Genomic DNA, 12447 nt, shown 5'->3' on the forward strand with positions numbered 1-12447 from the left:
TCACCATCCCATATCCCTCACTGTGCTGCCCTTCTACTCTCCCACATACCTCACTGTGCTGCCCTTACACCATTGCACATCCTTCACTCTGCAGCCCTTACAACATTGCACATCCCTCACTGTGCTGCCCTTCCACTATCCCTCATACCTCACTGCGCTCCATTGTTTACCTATCTCACATGCCTCACTTCCCACATGCACTGCGCTTCCTCCTCATAGTCCTCATACTCCACTGCTCTGATCCCACACCTATCACAAGCCCTCCCTCACCCACCAGGGTCTTACCCCCATGAAAAAGATGCCCCTCATGGGGCTGCTGACCCTGCTCCTAGCTGATGCTGCTGGGCTACACTTTCTGCAGTTATTGAGCACTGGGGTGGGGCGGAGTTGTCTGATGACTCCCCAGATCTCTCAGCCAGTGATCTGAGGAGTCTGCAGTAAGTTGAGCTGTCTTTTACTTTAGACTCTTTGAATCACTGTGCTCATCACCTGGTGCTAGATTGCTGCATGGAGAAGGGGGATGCTAGGAGGGAGAGGAGACCACTCTGTCCCTCTGACAGCTGGTACCCAGAGGCAAGTGTTTTCATTACCTCTGGGAGTTATGCCACAGTCACTACCCCTTAACCCTCTTCTTGTGCCCAGAACTAGACTTCTGCAAGAATAGCTTAAATATTTTTACTTTTCATAAAAAATACTTTTTGCTTAGCTCAGTGTCTGATGCCAGTAATGAGACTGTGTTGAAACCGGAAGTCCTTATTTTCAGTACCCATTTAACAATGCATAACTTGTTTGAGAAGGCCCATATAATTTTTATTATAAATCAGAATGAACACATTTCACATTGAGGTACTTTGGACCTGAAAAAACAAACAAAAAAAACCCATTACATAAAAAATAGTAATTAACTCAGTAGCATGAAAAAAAAAACTTATGTTGTCCTATGTTCTAAACACTAGACCTTTTTGCATGGGGAATGTGTGAATAAAGATAGTTGAGGTAGAAATTTAACAGGTTCAGTGTTTCCAGCAGATGTTATAGGTTTCCAGTTTCAGGCTGACTCTGCAACCTCCAGGCCATGTGTGACAGATTATGAAGCCACACACGTGAGATTCCAGCGTGTTTCTAGTATGTTTGCTGAAAATATGCTAATAATCAATAGAAAATAAAAGCATGGAGTGCCCCTGCTAAGAATGACCAGTAGTAGCAAGTTTGGCAGTCTGGTATTGGAAAAATTAGGGGACACAGAATGTGGGTTCACACCAATTTTTCCATTAATAGCTCTATGTTTGACCAGCCATTGCTGGGGGAACCATAGAGAGGAGACCAGCAGTGTCAGGGTCCCCCTACCCTATTCCATCAGCCCTAGGCCAGTTGGCACAGTGCTGGTTTCCCCATGAAAGTGGTATCTGTAAAGAAGTGTGATTTCCACCTCCTTGGTACTACCAGCCCCATTGACAATAGCACTAGGGCTCTTCTCCATATTACCCCGTGCTGGGTATGAAGGTAATGTGTAAATGATATTTTTTTACAGGTGGACTTCTGGTCACATCAAGGCTACCAAAGAGTATGAGGCACTTGGAGAACCACAAATTACAGAATGATATGCATCAAGGGCCCACTGGCACTTTTACTGTAGATCATCTTTAAAAAAGAATTAAAAAAAAACAGGACACACACCTATATATTAGTCCAATGGAAGAGGTCCTCTTCAGTCCATGTAATTGTCAGCAAAAAAAAAAAAATAATGTACATGAAATGACACTAATAAATGGGCACTTGTGAATACTCTTTAAGAATAAATAGGGAAATGATGGTTGGTTAGAGCATGGGAACTGCCGCATTTATGCTAATAATCGTGAGTCCCATTTTTTAATTCCTACTAATAATAACAGCACCTGGACTAATGATTTTTATTTCAAATTTGTTTATTGAGTAACTGTTTGTCTGGACATATTTTGTTTATATACGTAAAATGGCAGATATGCTAGCAACTCCCATATGACACTCTTTACTAACCAACAAAATGTGCTCAAAGTTAATGATAAGTTAACACCACAAGGCCAGACTTCTTTTTCCCCTGAGGTAACTGCTTTGTTTTGTCTGTGACATTTTCTGGTTCTTGCAGATGCCAGTTACTTTGGCTGCTGTGGCCACTAAGTAGGGTAGGGGATGGTTCCTAGTCAAGCTACTCCAGCAACCACACTGATTCACGATTTTGGCCATTATAATAAAGAGGTGAGAAGACAACTATCTTACGCAATTACATATGTAAAGGTGGAAAATTATCTGATTGGTTAGATAAAAGATTGCTGGTCTAATTAAAAAGAAATTAGAAGGTAACCGTATATGTATAGAAAAATAGATAAGAACCACTTGGCCCATCTAGTGTGCCCTTTTTTACCATATTTTTACCTCAAACCTTATGGGCGGGATGTACTAAAGGAAAAATGCGGTAAAACCCCCCAAAACGGGGGTTTAACCGCATTTTCAAATGTACTAAGACCCTACCACCGTGTTTTCGCCATCCAGGGTATCACCATCTCTGGATGGCGATACCCTATAGAAGCCTATGGGCTTCTTATTGCCGACTGCCACAACCTTCTGTCTCCGCCACCCCCACCACAGATGCCTCCCCCTCCCCCCCGGCATACCTTCCTCCAGGCTGCCCTGGTACCGGAAGGTAGTCTCCTCCTCCCCCTATCTACGCAGCCAGATCCTACCGGCTGCAGGGGGAGGAGGAGGCACTGGGGGCAGCCTGCTGCTGCTTCCCAGGATGCAGGCATTGTGGAGACCCCTTGAGGTGACGGAGACCCCCCGCAGACCACCTCACAGGTATCGCGGGGGGGCCTCCATCACCGCATTGCGATATTGATCGCATATGTTAGTACATATGCGATCAACATTGCTGCAATAAGCGGCGAGGGGCGGCGATGTATCTTAATACATCCCGCCCTATTTAAGCCTTATTTCTTTGTGAATATATCCTTATATCCCATGCATGTTTAAATAGCTCTACTGTCTTAGCCACTACCACCTCTAATGGGAGGCTAATACACTTGTCCACTACACTTTTTGTGAAGCCACTACCCTTTCTGTAAAAGAAATCGTGAGGCAACTGGTGAATTCAATGCTGCACTCACTACAGGTTCCATTCGCACTTTATGGGTGTCTGAACACCCTCGAGTGGGATTTGCCCTCAGCCTCCCGCCGGCATTTTGGCTGCTGGGATACTGTAGTCAGTATGCTGACTGTCAGGATCCCAAACGCTGGGATCATGACTACATCCCATACAAAACACCTGAGTCATCACCCATTTGTCAATTTATAAGGGTTCTCAGAAAGAACTCAGATGCCAAACTGTCATAGACTCAGATAAAGGATATATGGAAGGTTGAAACCATTTATAGATGTCTATAGAAAGCCAAAAAAAAAATAACTCTTGACAGGTAGGAAAAAGAGTTAAACAGGACAAGCTAATCATGAACATCAGGCTTCATACATTAGGTGCCACAAAGGCACTTAAAAAACATTGTCCTATTATTGTCATGGAACCAGCATTCAAGGACAGCATTAATAAGAAACCTTTGATAGTTCCCATCTTAAATTGAACTCCCATCTTAGTAAATTTACACCAGGGTGAGGAATGGCTCTCAGACAAGATACTCCATTAGACACACAGTCTAAAGGGCTACTTCCGATGGAGAAGGTGTGCAAGGACCAGACCCAAGATCTTTTGACAGTCCAAAATAAGCTTAACTGGATCACTTTACCATTATTCTAAATTAACTGTGTTCACTTTGAAAATATGTCTAAGGCTTAGTTACAAAAAGAAATGAGAAAGATTGACATACAATAAGCAGAATAACTTCAGAAATATAAATTAATACATTAGCATATTTCACAATGAAATATGAATAATAAACTGGCATGAAGGAGTGAACACCTCTCATAGTTTCATACAATTTACCTTTCCAGCAAGCTGCTCCCCACCTTTAATTTAACTTTCTCAGTCACAAATTAATTGTTTGACACGTCCTTGTTTAGAATTGAACCAGTGCAGCTTGGGACATCTCTCTACTCAGCCACCACCTTCCTGGTTCAAGATAAAGAAAGCTTGCTCTGATGTGCTCATGGAGGGGTCATTCAGATGTGGCTGGGGTTGCTATCACTTCCTTGGAAGCAGCAATGATTGTGCTGTATGGTGATGCAGCAGGAGACATCTATTACAAACAATCACCACCTGCTGCAGTAGTGAACCAAGCTGCATCCTAGGATGCAGCATTGGATTTATTTCCCACCACTAGGAGGTTTTCAGCACCCATGGTGTCATGCAAGCCAACAGTTGCAGAGACCAGGAAATCTCTGTCCTACAATGAAGATGCCTGGACTCTTCACAGTCCCTAAACAATGACAACACCTCTCCATTTTTACAAATGAAGGATGTTGCCAAAACCTCCCCACCCCCAGGCTGCAGCAGACTATCAATCACTGAATGCTGCTGCTCTGTGTCCTATGTCACAGGACCCTTTATCACATGTGCAGAACAGGTCTTGTGCATTTGCAAAGTACCAAAAATTGATACTTGGCATTGATGGGTGCAGGTGCATCTGAATGAGGCCCGTAGCCCCTTTGTTCTTACAACACGGCATTTGACTGTCAACAAGCAGGATTCCTACATTAACTGCTGGGCGATGAAGAACCTGTTTCTTATCAATCCTGTGGGCAGTTTTATGAATTGTAAGAAAGGAGATTCAACTGATAAAATGTCCCTCAGATGCCTCAATCCCAGGTGGCATCACTGGTCAGTGAGTATGCCTTTGAAACAAGATGTTGTCACCTGTGTAGCCTTACAGTCTATGTACAAAGCAATAGACACAAGAGCACACACATAGCCCCTGCTGTGAAGAGTACACACACATTCTTGTGTTATCTGGGAGGGTGGGAACCAACAAATATCTCCTGACTCAGTTCAATTACAGAATTGCAATAGACAATTTGAAAATACCATATGTTGGGATCAGATAACGTGAATGATCCTGACACCTACCCCCTATAATGTGCCTGAGTGAACATGATGTTTAGGTTTTTCTATGTCTTTCTATATTACTTGTTACCTATGTATACTGTATGTTTATCCAGATATATGGTGCATTGGAACCTTTGTAGAACATAATAATAATAATAATAATAATAATAATAATAATAACAACATATTTGATTATTATTAATGTGTATCATATTTGATCACATCCTTTCTCAAGTAGATGTTTTCTTGTGTTTAGTTCTGGTCTCCATAGGATAATGTAACATTTTGGGAAAAATATACAACCTAAAAGTCCAGCACATGAAGCTAGTATTGCAAAGATCTCCACAGCCACCGTGTATTTCCCTTTGGAGCTGAGATAGGCTGGGATCATGGTGATCCAGACACTGCAGAACACCAGCATACTGAAGGTGATGTATTTGGCCTCATTAAAACTGTCCGGTAATGTCCTGGCCAAGAATGCTGTAATAAAACTAATGGCTGCCAGGATTCCCATATAACCCAGGACAGAATAAAACCCAATAAGAGAACCTTCATTACATTGAACAATGATCTTTCCATGATAAGAATGAGTGTCCAGCTCCTGGAAAGGTGAAGAGATAGTCACCCAACTCATACAGATTACCATTTGGATGGATGAGCACATCAACACTACACAATTAGACAGCTTGGTGCTGATCCAGCTTTTCCATGTACTTCCAGGTTTGGAGGCTTTAAAAGCAATATAAACCATGATAGTTTTGCCTAGGACACAAGATATGGCTACTGAGAAGAGGACTCCAAAAGAAATCTGACGCAATATGCAGGTGGCATCTACAGGATGCCCGAGGAACAGGAACACAGAGATAATGCTCAGCATGATGGAGACCAGGAGCAGGAAGCTCAGATTCTTGTTATTGGCTTTCACCAGAGGTGTGTCTTGGTACAAAATAAATATAATAATAATCAGAAATGTTGAAAAACAAAGCAAAACAGATGCTATCAGGATAATAACAATGATTGTGTCATTTGTGTAGGACAGAAACTCCAGCTCTTTGGGAACACACTGAGTCTTCTTCTCATTGGGCCACTCATGGTCAGCACACATCAGGCAATTTTCACTGTCTGGAAGAATAAAACCACACTCAGAACATCTGTAGATTACTGACATCAGTGCATCACACTAATCAGGACAGCATTGATACTAGAATAACAATACTTTATGGTGAAGTACTCACTGGTTTTCCATGTAGAACACAAATACTGGGCAGCTCCATTTTTATACTGAGATTACTAAGATTTAGGGGGGTATATTTACTAAGGACTGGGTTGTCAAGCTGTCAATATGAATAAATTATAAACATACCTGGTTTAGCATTGAATCATGTTTTTTATTTTACAAATAATGATTTAAACTTCAGTTGTGACAACTCGATGATTAGTAAATATACACCTGTAGTAGTACTAGGGTGTGTAACTATTATTAATTTTATTTGCAGATTTTAAATCTGCTTCCTTGCAGAAAAATAAAATTCTTAACTAACATTATTTTCCAAAATGGCTGTGTGTGACATCACGCTGCCGTCCCAAAAACAGTACCGGCCTGCCCCCCGTTCAGGATGCCCTGCCCCTCCAATGTCACAACACCATCACGCCAATGCACCCATCCTTCCTGGATGCCGCTACAATGTGTGTGCCCACAAAAGCACACAATGGCCGGTGCGCAGACCACCTGGATCCAGCTGCTGTGCGCGACCGCGCAACTGCATCCAGGTATGAATTAGGCCCTCAGTCATGAATTAATAATGTACCATGAACAATTCATACACATAGCACAATTCATATATCAAATAATATATATTAGATGATATAAACCTAAATCATAATAAACTATATCTCCACAGCAAGCTACATGAATATGTCTTGGTAAGATAGATACGTATCGCTAAAAGTTGATGACAAGTTCAATTTGAGATATTTCATGAGACGCTGAAAATGCCCGTGTGCCCTACTCCAAATTAGAAATGCACGCCGGCCTCCAGTGTTTTGGTTTTGGATCTATACTAATTAGTGAAGTACACCGGAAATTTTTCGGGTTTTGGTTTCGGATTCGGTTCCACTGCCGTGTTTTGGATTCGGACACGTTTAGGCAAAACCTCCCTGAAAATTTTTTGTCAGATTCCGATGTGTTTTGGATTCGGGTGTTTTTTTACAAAAACCCCTCAAAATCAGCTTAAATCATAGAATTTGGGGGTCATTTTGATTCCATAGTATTATTAACCTCAATAACCATAATTTCCACTAATTTCCAGTCTATTCTGAACACCTCACACCTCACAATATTATTTTTAGACCTAAAATTTGCACAGAGGTCGCTGGATGACTAAGCTAAGCGACCCAAGTGGCCGACACAAAAATCTGGCCCATCTAGGAGTGGCACTGCAGTGTCAGACAGGATGGCAGATTTAAAAAATAGTCCCCAAACAGCACATGATTCAAAGAAAAAAAGAGGTGCAATGAGGTAGCTGTGTGACTAAGCTAAGTGACCCAAGTGGCCGACACAAACACCTGGCCCATCTAGGAGTAGCACTGCAGTGTCAGACAGGATGGCAGATTTAAAAAATAGTCCCCAAACAGCACATGATGCAAAGAAAAAAAGAGGTGCACCAAGGTCACTGGATGGCTAAGCTAAGCGACCAAAGTGGCCGACACAAACACCTGACCCATCTAGGAGTGGCACTGCAGTGTCAGACAGGATGGCAGATTTAAAAAATAGTCCCCAAACAGCACATGATACAAAGAAAAAAAGAGGTGCAATGAGGTAGCTGTGTGACTAAGCTAAGCGACCCAAGTGGCCAACACAAACACCTGGCCCATCTAGGAGTGGCACTGCAGTGTCAGACAGGGTGGCACTTCAAAAAATAGTCCCCAAACAGCACATGATGCAAAGAAAAAAAGAGGTGCAATGAGGTAGCTGTGTGACTAATCTAAGTGACCCAAGTGGCCGACACAAACACCTGGCCCATCTAGGAGTGGCACTGCAGTTTTCTAGCGAGAGGATGAGTGCTTCCATCGTCATGTGAAGCTGAACCACTAGCCATGAACATAGGGTTAAGGCTTCAGTTATGAGGGCTTCCATCGTCATGTGAAGCTGAACCACTAGCCATGAACATAGGCCAGGGCCTCAGCCGTTCCTTGCCACTCTGTGTCGTAAATGGCATATTGGCAAGTTTACGCTTCTCATCAGACGCTTTTAATTTTGATTTTTGGGTAATTTTACTGAACTTTTGTAGTATACTTGACGACACAGAGGTAGAGCAGTGGACTACTGTACCGTACTGCTATATATATACTGGTAGTCACAGCAAAATTCTGCACTGTGCCCTCCTACTATATACTGCGCACAACTAAAATGCAGCACAGTTATGGATGCATAGTATACTTGACGACAGAGAGGTAGAGCAGTGGACTACTGTACCGTACTGCTATATATATATTGGTGGTCACAGCAACATTCTGCACACAACTAAAATGCAGCACAGGTATGGATGAATAGTAAACTTGACAACACAGAGGTAGGTAGAGCAGTGGACTACTGTACCGTACTGCTATATATATATACACAGACACAGAGGTTGCACTGGCTTTGCAGTGGGTTCTAAACCCACTGCTTAGTAAATCTGGGGTTTTACTGGCAAGAAAATTTGTGATGGTGGTTCGTGAGCAGGATAATTATGGTATTGAGCTTAATAAATTGCTCCGATATCAAACCCACCACTTTAAAGTAGAGATGTGCGGTGGGCACTTTTCATGTTTTGTGTATTGGTTTTGGATCTGGATTCTTGTTCGTGTTTTGGATCTGGATTGGTTTTGCCAAAACCATCCTTTCGGGTTTTGGATCTGGATGATTTTTGAAAAAAAAACATAAAATCTCAGAATTTGGGGGTAATTTTGATCCTATGGTATTATTGACCTCAATAACATTAATTTCCACTCATTTCCAGTATATTCTGAACACCTCACAATATTGTTTTTAGGCCTAAAAGTTGCACCGAGGTGGCTGTATGACTAAGCTAAGCAACACAAGTGTGCTTCACAAACACCTGGCCCATCTAGGAGTGGCACTGCAGTGGCAGACAGGATGACACTTTAAAAAAACTAGGTACCAAACTAGAGATGAGCGGGTTTGGTTCACCGAGAACCGAACCCCCCCGAACTCCACGTGTCAAACACGTGTCCGAGCCAGGCTCGGTTGTTCCCGCCTGACTCGGAAAACCCCAACGAGTCAAAACGTCTTTATCCCGCTGTCGGATTCCATCATTCCAGTCACAGTGGAATCTGGGGGGTGACAATTCCAGAGTGCTTTTGTGCTGCTCACTAATACTAGTATAGGCCCTCATTCCGAGTTGATCGCTCGCTAGCTGCTTTTAGCAGCATTGCAAACGCTAGGCCGCCGCCCTCTGGGAGTGTATCTTAGCTTAGCAGAATAGCAAACGAAAGATTAGCAGAACTGCTATTAAATATTTTCCTGCAGTTTTTGAGTAGCTCCAGACCTACTCCTAGACTGCGATCCGCCCAGAAACACCCACTTCCTGTCAATCACACTACGATCACTAGAGCGATGAAAAAACGTCGCTCGAGCATGTGTAAATCTATTAAGTTTTATGTGAAAATACTTAACGCATGCGCGCTGCATACCATGCGCATGCACATTTTTGCCATTTTTTCACCTAATCGCTCCATTGCGAAAATCGGCAATGAGCGATCAACTCGGAATGACCACCATAGTGTCTTGTGCTGCATCGTGCTGCTCAGTGTCAGTTCTCCGTAGTATCATCAGTGCTCAGTATCATCAGTGCTCAGTATCATCAGTGCTCAGTGTGTTGTGGTGCTCAGTAATACTACATTACTAATACTAGTACAGTGTCTTGTGCTGCATCGTGCTGCTCAGTGTCAGTTCTCCGTAGTATCATAAGTGCTCAGTATCATCAGTGCTCAGTATCATCAGTGCTCAGTATCATCAGTGCTCAGTGTGTTGTGGTGCTCAGTAATACTACATTACTAATACTAGTACAGTGTCTTGTGCTAATCGTGCTGCTCAGTGTCAGTTCTCCTTAGTATCATCAGTGCTCAGTATCATCAGTGCTTAGTATCATCAGTGCTCAGTATCATCAGTGCTTAGTATCATCAGTGCTCAGTATCATCAGTGCTCAGTGTCTTGTGGTGCTCAGTAATACTACATGACTAATACTAGTACAGTATCTTGTGCTAATCGTGCTGCTCAGTGTCAGTTCTCCGTAGTATCATCAGTGCTCAGTATCATCAGTGCTCAGTATCATCAGTGCTCAGTGTGTTGTGGTGCTCAGTAATACTACATTACTAATACTAGTACAGTGTATTGTGCTAATCGTGCTGCTCAGTGTCAGTTCTCCTTAGTATCATCAGTGCTCAGTATCATCAGTGCTTAGTATCATCAGTGCTCAGTATCATCAGTGCTGCTCAGTGTCAGTTCTCCTTAGTATCATCAGTGCTCAGTATCATCAGTGCTTAGTATCATCAGTGCTCAGTATCATCAGTGCTCAGTGTCTTGTGGTGCTCAGTAATACTACATGACTAATACTAGTACAGTATCTTGTGCTAATCGTGCTGCTCAGTGTCAGTTCTCCGTAGTATCATGTCAGAACAAAATGTTTTGGAGGTCGTGGAGGTGTCTTCCTCAGAGGAGTCTGTACCAGGTACTCAGGATTGCCTTGAGTGGTTTCATCCCATTAGGATGGAGACAGAATGGCTGGATAGCCTAGGAAATAAGATTCCTCAGGGTTCATAAGGGCATACTCTATCAAGTTGCTTGAAAAAAGCTACGAAGAATGCTCTAGATATAGATCAGTCCATTTCATCTAGGACACCCTCAGCTCCTGATACACAGGTCTTGCAGGCCAACGCGGACATCGATGCCGACACAGGGATTGACACAGGAGTTAGAGGGGGGCACTATGATAGATTGGAATATAAAATTCAGCAATTTATCAATGCCATTAGGGATGTGTAAGAAATACCTATACAAATAGAGGAAAATTCTTGTATGCTAACTGCAAAATCATTAGTGACATTCCCGGTTTCGGAAGAGTTGAATACCCTATTTGAAAGATCCTGGTTAAACCCAGAAGAGGTTTTTCACATCCCCAATAAAGTACTTAAGACATATCCCTTTCCTGAGGAGGATAGAAGGAGAAGGGAGATTCCTACCATAATGGACATTTCGGTGTCCAGGCCATCAGGGGTAATTACATTACCTGTACCAGGCTCAGCCTCGTTAAAGGAGCTGACTAACCGCAAGATAGAGACGACTCTAAAATCCATTTACACGGCTACTGGAGCTGCCCTTAGGCCCACTATTGCATGCACTTGTGTAGCTAGGGCTATGTTAAAATGGTCAGACAATTTAATAGAAGACCTTGATACAATAAATAGGGATGATGTTGTCTTGATTCTAGGTGACATAAAAGATTCGGCTAAAGTCATGGTGAAAGCCATGAGGGACATTGGGCTGATGAATTCTAGAGCATCCTCCATGGCAGTAGCGGCTTGCAGAGGTCTCTGGATCCGCCAATGGAACGCAGACGCCGAATCCCTTTGCAGGTGAGACACCGCTTGGGGACACTCTGAATACAAATCCTTCCACAGCACCACCTGTGAGAAGACGTAACTCTGCTTCTCTGACGCAGTCCCCTTGGGCTGCCAGATCGAGAAAATTTGTGAGGGCCTACTTCTGCATGAGGCTAGGCCATAGAAAGAGCAGAAAGTCTGCACCCTCTACAGGTGCATGGGTTCAGAGGTTGGATTCTACTCCCTTAGCGTCCTCAGCGTGACGCGGAAGTACTCCCATGTGGGGTCCACTGGGGGGGATCTCATCTACATCACTACAGGGGAGCCTTAGTGATTATTATTATATACCGGGTAATAAAAATTATTACCCAGGGTTACAAACTCAGATTCAGGAGTTTCCCCCTGGCTGTTTGTTGAATCAGCCCTGCCAATTGTTAGGACAGTTTGTTTGTCCCTGTCATATAAAGAAAAGTTTTTTAAAAGTGCCATCATGTCTGACACTTGAGTGCCACTTCTAGATGGGCCAGGTGTTTGTGCCACACACGTGTGTCGCTTAGCTTAGTCATACAGCTGCCTCATTGCCCTCTTACTTCTTGGTACATATGGGACAGTTACTTCTTGGCATCATGTGCTGTTTGTGGACTATTTTTTTGAAAGTGCCATCCTGTCTGATATTTCCGAATATGTCCAGTGGTACTGCCATTTGATATAATTCCCGTGATACTGGCTTGTAATTCAAGGGATTTTGTCATTTTCTTCCAGTGATTTGGACCAATAATTCAATTGATTAAAACAAATAATTCCAGTGATATTGCCTT

General features: G+C 42.9%; 1 protein-coding gene across 1 annotated transcript in view; it reads right to left on the reverse strand.

The window, feature by feature from the left end:
* Nucleotides 1-5234: 5234 nt before the first annotated feature.
* Nucleotides 5235-12447, reverse strand: part of LOC134910769 (taste receptor type 1 member 2-like) — a 118438-nt gene continuing 111225 nt past the window's right edge. The window contains exon 5 of the mRNA XM_063919152.1: nucleotides 5235-6148. Within this exon, the coding sequence (XP_063775222.1) occupies nucleotides 5235-6148 (914 nt within the window). The remainder of the gene's footprint in view (nucleotides 6149-12447) is intronic.

This window comes from Pseudophryne corroboree, chromosome 4 (genome assembly GCF_028390025.1).
Source record: "Pseudophryne corroboree isolate aPseCor3 chromosome 4, aPseCor3.hap2, whole genome shotgun sequence".
Lineage (NCBI taxonomy): Eukaryota > Metazoa > Chordata > Amphibia > Anura > Myobatrachidae > Pseudophryne > Pseudophryne corroboree.